Here is an 11796-nt window from a genome sequence, read left to right as displayed (position 1 = left end):
ACTGGGGTTTCATCTGGATCACACATTTTCAGAAATTTACATGGAAACCCTGACGTAAATGTTCAAAAAATGTGGGTACAGCTGCAGTGCTTACATAACAGCCAAGGCGTTCATCCATTTGCAGGAAGTAATTGCAACTTAGGATATACCAGTACATTCAGTGTTGAACAGGGGTTAAATACTTGGCATTTTTGAAAACATGAAGTTAAGTAAAATAATGAACAGTTTGAACTCATGATCAACAATGTCGTTTTTTAATTGGAAGAAGTGTCATACATGTGTTATTGGATTAATTTTTCAGGTGTTTTTGGAGCTGACCCACTTTAAATGATTCTTAAAAAAACTCCATGCGCACACAACATTAGAAGAAGACACTTCAAAAACTTTTTTCACAAAGCATTTTTTTTGGGCAAATTCTGTTGAGGTCAATTAGTAAGTGCTTTTTCTTTTCTTTTTTTTTTTTAACCACTGGCAGTTTTTTTTTTTACAGTTTTTCCATAGTTATTGAGGCGACTCTTCTACTGGTATTTTCCAGACTGTTTTTTTAACTACATTGAACAATGAAAAACTGCTAGAGTATTGTGAAACAAAAACAAAAGCAAAACACTCAATAAGATACTCGGACATCTTTTGAGTCTTCTCATTGACAGATATTATAAAATATAGAGCATCATTAGAGCAGAAAATGCCTGGAGAATGGACAGGTCACTTCTTTTAACTCCTTGACATCTTTGGAAATCTGAAGCATTTAAAATACACTCAAAGACTTAAAATACAATGGGTTTTTTTCATACAAATACATATATTCATTCTTTTGAGAGTTTAATTAGTGCTTTTTCATGCAGTGTTCTGGAGCAGGATCCACCTGAAAAAAAGTGGTGAGCACATACCCTTAGAAATTTTATAGTGATTCCTTGCCCTTAATTTACAAGTTAAATAATCCAAATTACAGCACGCTTTTAGGATAATTTCCCTTTATTATTGCAACAATGGAATTTACATTCCTATGTTTAGAGATCATTTTGATTAATACAGAATTACATAATTTTTTACAGTGTTTCATTTCAATTATGAGAAATGTTACACTTAATTTCCTCTTTACTAGTCATTGAAGTAGTTCTGTAAAAAAGTTACAAGCAAGCATGCAAATAATTACAGTGTAGGATTCTTCCGATGAACTTTAATTCTCTGCATTAATAAAAACAATGGCATAAACTCCAGGAGTTATTCCAATATGAACTTCTTAGTATTTAATAGATGAACATTTGATTTTGATCAGAAAGCTTCTTAAAGACAATTTTCTCTCACTGGGTTTACTTGATTCTGTAAGATAGAATATTTTTAGAATAAATGAAAGATTTAATGTCCAAATAAGCCTGATTTATTTGGATTTTTTTCCTATCATTACTGCTAAAGCAATAATGCTTATTTTCTTGCCATCATCAATCCCTTGTTTCCTCACACACATACTAACCTATTGTTAGTACTCCTGCCTATGATATTCTATGCGGCTGTGCACAGGTCCGATTTTTTTCCTCAGACCATGTGGTCCGCAGAAAAAAATCAGAAACATGTCCGATTTCGCTCCAAGTGTCAGATCAAAATTGGCTATGCAAGTCTATGAATCTGTGAAAAAATTCGGACTGCACTCGGATGACATCGGAGTGAAGTCTGACTTTCAAGGACTGACAGAAAGGACAAGGTAGAGAAGCTTATTTTTTTCTATCCACATACTAGAAAAGCTAATGACACACTGATCAAACTTGAATGAAACTCTGATCAGAATAATCGGTTTGTTTTATACGTACGTGGAGAAATCGGTCATGTGAACTTACCCTCATTCAGACCATTGAAAAATTCTATTTTCTGCATAACCCAACAATTGTGAGACAGAATGGTATTGTGGAGGTCTTAGGTCAAAGCACTAACTAAATCTGCAGAGCATCCTATTCTTCTAATATGTCTATCCTTTAACCCCAACCAACTTTCGGTTTTACATTGGCAATTTTCCCTCACCTTCTTCCAAGAGCCAAAACTTTTTTGTTTTTCTGTCGACATAACTAAATAAGAGTTTTTTGGTGAGGCAAGTTGTAGCTTTGAATAATACCATTCATTTTAACATGAATTATGGAAAAAGTGGGATGGAATGGGGAAAAAATGCAATTCTGCCTTTCATTTTCTTTTTTTTTTTTCATTGTATGGAAAAACGACCTTTACGATTACAAAGCATGTTTTTTTTTTATTTAAGTGGTGAAAAAAACCTGTTTTTAGAAAATAAATTTGATTTGTATCGTCATTTTTCGAGATGGGTTATATTTTTATTTTTCCATCTATTGAGCTGTGTTAGTACTTCTTTTTTTCGCGTGGTAATCTAACTATTTTTTTTAGACCAGCTTGGGGTACATACAGTGTTTTGATTGCTTTTTATTGCATTTTTTTTAGAGAGGAGTAGTGAGTAAAAACATGCAATTTTGGCTTTTGATACTTTTTTTTGTTAAGGTTTTTATTGGATTTATTAATTTATTTGATTTCATGACTTTGATAGACTGGACATTTTTGAACACTGCAATACCAAATATGTTTTTTTCCCTTTCATTTTTTTTATTTTTAATTGAGATAAATGGGGATGATTCCATTTTTTTTATATTTTTTTTTACTTTAGGGGTCTTCAACGTTAATCATCCAATTACTTATACTATATTCTGCAATGTCCCAGTATTGCAGTATATTTTAAAAATCGTTCGTGTGGAGGGAGATCAGCTTCAGAGCCATCTGCACACGTGGGGAACCCCAACAGTTACTCAACTAAGCATCATTTTGCGTTAAGGGGTTAGGTGAATCTAAAAATATCAAGATTTATGATCTCAAATTCTTCTTAAAGTTTGTCCCAACATGGGGCATAAAGGGAAACCTGCCTGAAACGGTCAATGCAATTAGACTAAGGAGTCCAAATACACTGACAACCTCCAGGACTCCTCCAGCCTGATCTGCATATGGCTTCTATTCTAGATTTCTCATGCCTGGCACATCAGATCCCTCCAAAATACTATCTGTTGATCATTAGATACAACTATTTTTTTAAGCCGAATCAGATTCAAGTCTATGAATCAGTCATACCAACCAGCCATAAAATGAACACCAAGAATAGGTAAAGCAAATAACACTGTTAATCTTATGACAAAGTTCCAATGGTGGGCTGTATTAGGAATTTGGGATATATTAGGCATTAAGTAACACAGTTCCTAAAGTTGATGTGTTGAGAGCAGGAATAACGAGCAAGCTCCACCATCTGAGCAAGGACCCATATTATGATGGCTACACATGTAGGTAAAACAAGGAAAGAGAACCACCAAATGATGGGTCCAACTGTAAATGAGACAAAAATAACGAGTAAATAAAAAACATTTATTGGAAGAATTGGTTAACTGGCACTACATGCACAAGCATGTCCGCACTAGAATACCATGGACAGTAACAAAAATACATGAAAAGGACCAAATGTCAAACAAAAGGTAATATGAAGGACCAAGAAATCCCCCCATGCATTGTCACATAAATATGGGTAAAGACCCTCGTATCAACCGTGTATACAAAGATATTGTGGATGGATAATAAATCACGTGTCACCACCGCATATACAGATGTGCAGAAAGGGGTGTAATACCACAAATAGAATGCTTATACTGGCACTGTATCAAAGCCCCCCTATGAATAGGGTGCAAAATAGGAGGTGCCAACCAAAGGAAAAAAGGGGGAGGGGAGGAAGGGGGGATAAGGGAGGGAAGAGGAGGGGTAGGAGGGAGGGGGGAAGGGAGACGGAGGGGATGAAAGAGGTAAGGAGGATTTCACAAAATCAAAACCAAGTGGTAATATAGGAAAGGTTATACAGTTATATGAAAAAGTTTGGGCACCCCTATTAATCTTAAGCTTAATGTTTTTTAAAAATTGGTGTTTTTGCAACAGCTATTTCAGTTTGATATATGTAATAACTGTTGGACACAGTAATGTTTCTGCCTTGAAATGAGGTTTATTGTACTAACAGAAAATGTGCAATCTGCATTCAAACAAAATTTGACAGGTGCATAAGTATGGGCACCCTTATCATTTTCTTGTTTTAAATACTCCTACCTACTTTTTACTGACTTACTAAAGCACTGTTTTTGGTTTTGTAACCTTATTGAGCTTTGAACTTCATAGCCAGGTGTATGCAATCATGAGAAAAGCTACTTAAAGTGGCCACTTGCAAGTTGTTCTCCTGTTTGAATCTCCTCTGAAGAGTGGCATCATGGGCTCCTCAAAACAACTGTCAAATGATCTGAAAACAAAGATTATTCAACATAGTTGTTCAGGGGAAGGATACAAAAAGCTGTCTCAGAGATTTAACCTGTCAGTTTCCACTGTGAAGAACATAGTAAGGAAATGGAAGAACACAGGGACAGTTCTTGTTAAGGCCAGAAGTGTCAGGCCAAGAAAACATCAGAAAGGCAGAGAAGAAGAATGGTGAGATCAGTCAAGGACAATCCTCAGACCACCTCCGGAGAGCTGCAGCATCAACTTGCTGCAGATGGTGTCACTGTGCATCGGTCAACTATACAACGCACTTTGCACAAGGAGAAGCTGTATGGAAGAGTGATGCGAAAGAAGCCGTTTCTGCAAGCACGCCACAAACAGAGTCGGCTGAGGTATGCAAAAGCACATTTGGAGAAGCCAATTTCTTTTTGGAAGAAGGTCCTGTGGACTGATGAAACCAAGATTGAGTTGTTTGGTCATACAAAAAGGCGTTATGCATGGCGGCAAAAAAACACAGCATTCCAAGAAAAACACTTGCTACCCACTGCAAAATTTGGTGGAGGTTCCATCATGCTTTGGGGCTGTGTGGCCAATGCCGGCACCGGTTATCTTGTTAAAGTTGAGGGACGCATGGATTCCACTCAGTATCAGCAGATTCTTGACAATAATGTTCAAGAATCAGTGATAAAGTTGAAGTTACGCAGGGGATGGATCTTTCAGCAAGACAATGATCCAAAACACCGCTCCAAATCTACTCAGGCATTCATGCAGAGGAACAATTACAATGTTCTGGAATGGCCATCCCAGTCCCCACACCTGAATATCATTGAACATCTGTGGGATCAGTTGAAGAGGGCTGTCCATGCTCGGCGACCATCAAACTTAACTGAACTGGAATTGTTTTGTAAAGAGGAATGGTCAAAAATACCTTCATCCAGGATCCAGGAACTCATTAAAAGCTACAGGAAGCGACAAGAGGCTGTTATTTTTGCAAAAGGAGGATCTACTAAATATTAATGTCACTTTTCTGGTGGGGTGCCCATACTTATGCACCTGTCAAATTTTGTTTGAATGCAGATTGCACATTTTTAGTTAGTACAATAAACCTCATTTCAAGGCAGAAACATTACTGTGTCCAACAGTTATTACATATATCAAACTGAAATAGCTGTTGCAAAAACACCAATTTTTATAAAACATTAAGCTTAAGATTAACAGGGGTGCCCAAACTTTTTCATATAACTGTATAACGGAGGGCACAATAATATGAGGGAAAAACAAGTATAGGCAATTACTTGCATGCATGGTCAGACTAAATAAATGGCACAGTGCACCGCAGCCCCGATCAGCGTTTCGGACACAAAGTCCTTCGTCAGGGGGTAGTGTCCATAGGAACCAGGGGGTTTAAAAATGTTGGTGTGGCCAATCGGGCAGTATAACACCGCCCAAACAATCGCAGGATAGATTCAGAAGTACAACGGACTGCGGACCGGAAGGGGCGGGCACACGGCGACATGTAGGTGATGGCTCTCAGTGAGTGACAGCCGATGTGGACGGGCCAGGCAGGATAACTGTGCATGCGCCACCAGGAGGCACCGGAAGGTGCATTTCCTTAAAATGGGTCTTTATGGTGGACGAATGCCTCGGCATCCATCCTGAATATGCGGACTGTCAGATGCATACCTTCTGAGCACGTGAACCCTGCAATGGTCAAAAATTTAGTGTTGAACGGGCCTTATTAACTTCAATCATATGTGGTTTTATTATTATGGTTGATTGGCAGAGATTCTGAATGCTAAATGCCATCAACGCAGAATTGGAAGCCAGACCACTTATAGTTCTACAGAAAAAAAGGCTATAATATATTTTTCCTGAATTATTACAATTTCAAGAATTGATGTCCACTTACATATTTCATGGCAAACAGGGTAGAAAATGTCCTCCTTAATACATTGTCCAGTCGTCTCAGTCAGTATGGTATATCCTGCTTTGCACACAAAATGTATGATCTCTCCATCCTCATAAAATACTTTAGAATCATAGTCTGGATGTAATTCCAAAAAGTTTCCATCTATTTTTTCTTGGTTTATCCGGCAAGGTTCTACAACACATTTGGAAATGTAAAAATACATTATAATTTTGTGATTATTAAGTACTATGCTTGTAAGTGATACAATTTTAAGGGGTTTTTCAATTTAAAAAAGTGATACCCAAATGATTGGAAAACCGTAAATAAACAAAGACAAGAAAGTAAGTATTCTTCGGACTATAAGACGCACCTCAATTTTGGGGTGGAATATAGGAAAAAAAATAATTTTTATAAGATGGTGGTCCATCTTATAGTCTGAACAGGTATCTTACCTGGGGGGCGGTGGAGTGAGGGTCACAGGAGGCAGGGTCCTTCAGGAAGCCGGTGCTCCAGCAGCGGGGAGTTGCGGTGGTGGTGGAGCAGGATTGCAGGGCTCTCCGTTCCCTCCCTCAAGAACCTGGCGACTGCAGCAGAAGAGGTGAGATGGCTGAGGCCCGGTGTCTGGTTGGGGGCCTGGGGCCGATGTCTGGCTGGGGGACGGGGCCGGTGAATGGCGTGGCAAAGCGTCGTGCGCGGCCATCTTCCTGAAGCTGTGATCTACAAGAATATGGCCACTCGAGCTACCAGTCTGTGCATGCGCTGGCTCGAGCGGCCATTTTCCTGTAGATCACAGCTTCAGGAAGATGGCCGTGCACACTGGAAGCCGCACATGCCGCTCTGCCACGTCGCTCACGGACCCCCGGCCAGACACCCGCCCGCAGCATCTCACCTATTCTGCTGCCCCTGCCGCCGCTGCCGGATTCCTGAGGGAGGGAACGGAGGGCCCTGCGATCCCGCTCCACAACCACCGCAACCATCAGGTAACCTCTATGTTCGGACCATAAGACGCACCCCCCATTTTCCTCCCAAATTTTGGGGAAAAAACAGCATCTTATGATCCAAAAAATACATTATTTACCCTCCTCTGGTCCAGCACTGGCTTCCCTCCACTGCTCCGGTCTCTGTGTTTTGCCTGCAGTGGTGACTTCATCATATAGTCCATGTTCACACGTTCAGTATTGTAGATCAGTATTTGTAAGCCAAAACCAGGAGTGCAACAATCAGAGGAAAAGTATAATAGAAACACGTCCCCACTACTGTTTTTTGCTTACAAATACTGATGTAAAATACTGACCAAATACTGAACATGTGAACGTGGCCGAAAGCATACAATACTGCTTCAGCTAAAGGGCTCGCTCACACTAGCATATATATTGGATGAGTGCTATACAATGTTATTCTATGGGGCAGTGCTGACCAGCATTTTTTTTCTGTTTCGTCATGAGAAAAAAATTACAGCATGCTGCAATTTGCAGTGCAAATCAGATCACACTCACCTATTCAAGTCTATGGGTGCGTGGAAAACATCGGACTGCACTCAGATGACATCCGAGTGCAGTCAGATTCTTGCAGTCACACAATGGAGAAGACGGAGAAAATGTGATCTCCATCTTCTCACCTGTGCTGAGAGTCTCTCATCCGAGAGAATCGGATCACACTATGCTGACATTCTGATCAAACTTGGATCATAGTATCGTTCTCATAATCAATCCAATTCTCTCAGAGGAGAGAATATGCCCTCGTGTGACCCCGGCCAAACATTGAGCCCAGCAGTTGGTTGTGCTGATGTACAAGACATGGCTGCAGTGGTGATGTGCAGTGTATTCGTGATGTCACAGCTGCTGCCAAAGCACAGAGACCGGAGCAGCGAAAGGAGCCAGTGCTGGACCGGAGGTGAATAAATGCTTTTTGGTTTTTTTAGAAGTATTATTCAATTATTTGGGGACCACTTTTTTTAAAGTGAAAAACCCCTTCAAAAGATGTTTTTTTATGTAGATATAAGCCCTCCTTCGAACATTTTTTTTTATTTATAAAATAAGCCATGATTTTTCAGCATATTTAGAAGCAATTTCTGAGTAGCTATTTTATTCAGATATGTTTTACATATGGCACACATAGAGTAAGCTCTTTTTAATAAATAAAATAAACCACTCATTGAAAAAATGCACACAAAAAATAAGTAAAAATGTATTTCATAAGTCCCTATAGAATTGCATCTTTTTCCAAAACTATTTCAAACAAAACACAAACAAATGTTTGCTAAAACTGTGATGTGAAACAACTTTAAGGACCTTTAGCAATGTAAAAATAGGAGTTCCAATATTATCGCACCACATGAGATATTCAGCCCTTTGTTAGGTGTTTATTCATAAGTTGCAGTATTATTCTGTTATTTCCATTGGTATATTTGAAATTGCTGCAAAACAGCACCACTTTTCCACAACACCACAAAAACTACAGCAAAAAATGCAACACGACCATAACATTTGAATAAACCCTTTGGAAATTCAAACTACATGAGAACACAAGCAGAAAAGTGTTAGTCTTCACTGAAAAACATACCAAGATGCAACCTATTGTATATATATATATATATATACAGTCATAGCCAAAAGTGTTGGCCCTTGAAAATATTCCAGAAATGAAGTATTTCTCCCAGAAAATTATTGCAATGGCACATGTTTTGTTATACATGTGGCACCCCAGGGGTCTGGTTGCCACAGTAATAGAAATATTATGTCTGAGAGCAAGTGGGAGGTTTCTCTGGTCAGGAGCCCTAAGCATGCAACACTGCCCGCCCAGACCTGGGAGGGGAGGAATCTGCCCTTATAAACTGGGTCTGGGGCGGCATTAGGTCAGACAGAGTCTGAGAGTCAGAGCCTGGAGAGGGAAAGTGACAGCAGGAGCTCTGTAGGAGCAGGAGCGAGTGCCATAGACTGGAAGCTAGAAAGCTCGCCTTGTCTGAAGACACTAAACCCGGACACGGAGTCCGAGGCTGTGGGGACATCCAGGTCCAGCAGCAGAATCCAACCGGCAGGGGATTCCATGTCCTCTGGCCATAGAAGCCCGGAGGCACGGTCACAAGCAAGGGACCAGCACCGCCATCGTGAAGAGGAGGCTAACGGAAGGCCCCAAGTCACCGGCCATATGGGTGAGCACCACACGGTATACTCAGGGACGTGGGCTACTTCTACCCGCACACAGCAAGGTAGCCAGGAAAGAGTGCAGAGAGACGCGGAGGCCTACAACTCCACCTGGCCAGGGGGAGATCCTGCTAGCTCTCAGACTGACCAGGCCTCTACTGCTAGCCAGTACTCCCGAGAGGGTCTGCGTTATACCATCAGTAAAGACCCTGAACTGCACCACACGTCTCTGTGTTTCATCGCCGCACCAGCACCATTAGTACTGGGACACTCACACCATCACTCCCATCATCCACACTAGCTGCCCTGAGGCAATACTTCTCCCGTGGGGAGTTATCCCATACTTGGCTGCGCATACAACATCAGCCTCAGCGGTCTGCAGCGCAGCGGCGGTCCCCACTGACACATTAATAAGACTGCCACTGGTTTGACCGCCCAGGGCACAGACCGGGTCACAGCCACGGAGAGCTACAACCCCCAGCGATCCGGCTCTGGGTATCCCCTGCACAGCACAGGCCCAGGGGGCGCTTCAATTTTGGCGTAGTCGGCAGGATTTCGTGCCCGCAACCACCGGGTACTGCGTGCCTGAAAAAGACTTTTGTACTTACCTGTGGCGAAGTTTCCCGCCGTCCGGAGTCGTTTCCCGCCATCGGACGCCATCTTGGGTCGTTTCCCGCCGTCTTCTGCCGTCTTCCCGCCATCCGCAGCTGCTTCCCGCCATCGGACGCCATCTTCGGGATGCCGCACGGGAAGAAGAGGGGCGTGGACGCCGAAAGCGCGCAAAATCCAAAGCTCCGCCCCACGCACTGACGCTGCGCAAGGTCCTGGAAGGGAGGAAAAGCGACGCCGACGTCATCGGAGCGCAACGCCAGGTCCTCTACCCCGACGATCGACTGCGGAGCCGCGGCCTACGGAAGAAGAGCATCGCAAGGTAGGCCACGGTCCACTAGGGGGGAAGGAGGATGCCGGATACCGAGGGGAGCTCCACCGCCACACCGGCCGCCAGCGCAACCGCTGCTGCGGTCATGCCATTCACCATGCCCTATATCCCGGGGGCGACCTGGCTACCCCAGTACTCAGGGGAGTCACATACTCTAAATGACTTTAGGGAAAGACTGGATAGCCTCTTCCAGGTATACCCCCTCACAGAAGAGCAAAAAGTAAGCATCCTGGTGGCCCAGTTAATCGGGGCAGCCCAAAGGGAGGTAAAGTCCTGGACACCTGGGAAGAAGAGGACTGTCAGGGAGATACTAGCCCGGCTGAAAGACACATTTGATACCCGAACCTCAGCTGAAATAAAACTCAGATTTTACAGGTGCAAACAACGGGCACACGAAAGTATAAGAGACTATGCTCTAAACCTACAAGAGGCCCTGAGAGCCATTAAGCAGGCAGACCCTGACAGCGTAGGGAATGAAGACAAGCTGTTGACCGAACAATTTATTGAGGGTCTACTGTGCAATGCCCACCGAACCGAGTTGCGGGCAATGGCCTTACAGGACCCTGACCTGGACTTTGCACAGTTCAAGGACAGAGCCATCCGGGTGCTCCGATAACCGGCACCAGGTGGCGCTGTGACCCACAGGCGCCCTGCCATCACTTATCATCAGGACGCGGCGCCCTTGTCTGCAGGGCCTGTGGGAGCTGATGCGCAGGCTTTGAACAATAACCCGGCTACAGACCAGCACCATCAGGTCCAAGAGCTGACTAAGAGCGTTGCCGCGCTAACCAGAACTGTGCAGTCTTTACAGGTCTCTTCTCCAGGAAAGATCCAGCTGGCATCCGGACCGGAGGACGTCCCGTGGCGCCGACTGAGGAGGACCCCACCGGCCAGAGGAAGACCCAGCAACCGGTACAACGAGGACGGACGACCCATCTGCCGCCGCTGCAATCAACCCGGACATATGGCAAGGTACTGTCATTTAAACGGGCACAACCTGGGTTAGAGGGCCAACCCCCAGGCTTAAGATCATAAGGCCCATCGAACTGGCGTGACAAATACGTAGGGGGACGCCCGGTCTTGCCTGTGGTACTGGATGGCATTCCTATGAGTGCCCTACTAAACACTGGGTCACAGGTGACTACCATCCCGTACGTGCTCTTCAAGCGGTACTGGAATGACTCGGACATAACCCGTTACCCAGATGACGACCTGAGCATTATAGCCAGCAATGGTCAGCCCGTGCCACAGATAGGATTTAAAGAGGTGACCATCAAGGTCGGTAAGGTTATACTGCCGGCACAAGGACTGATCATTGTGGACATTGACCGTCGCGAGAGTCACCCAAAAATAACCCTAGGTACTAACGTAATCGAAAACTGTCTTGCAGAGGTGATTCTTATTTTGCAACAGGTTGCCAAGAACGCCAGTTCCAGCCAGCAGCGTGTCCTCCAAAAAGAGATCCGGGCACTGATGAAACGGCAACAGGTGGAACTATCTGGTGGTGAGATGCC

General features: G+C 43.4%; 1 protein-coding gene across 4 annotated transcripts in view; it reads right to left on the bottom strand.

Annotated features, from left to right (window-relative positions):
- Positions 1 to 389: 389 nt before the first annotated feature.
- Positions 390 to 11796, bottom strand: part of LOC141156359 (coagulation factor XIII B chain-like) — a 234619-nt gene continuing 223212 nt past the window's right edge. The window contains exons 6-7 of one of the 4 annotated variants that reach the window (XM_073642552.1): positions 6200 to 6391; positions 390 to 1323 (exon numbers count right to left, since the gene is read on the bottom strand). In XM_073642552.1, coding sequence (XP_073498653.1) covers positions 1322 to 1323; positions 6200 to 6391 — 194 coding nt within the window. In that variant the 3' untranslated portion in view covers positions 390 to 1321. The remainder of the gene's footprint in view (positions 1324 to 6199; positions 6392 to 11796) is intronic. The other 3 variants (XM_073642551.1, XM_073642549.1, XM_073642550.1) reach the window with 3 other exon arrangements.

Source organism: Phyllobates terribilis, unplaced genomic scaffold, assembly GCF_046119375.1.
Source record: "Phyllobates terribilis strain yellow unplaced genomic scaffold, ASM4611937v1 Scaffold_8__6_contigs__length_399053987, whole genome shotgun sequence".
NCBI classification, from domain to species: Eukaryota; Metazoa; Chordata; class Amphibia; order Anura; family Dendrobatidae; genus Phyllobates; species Phyllobates terribilis.
This window is presented reverse-complemented; position numbering and strand designations above follow the sequence as displayed.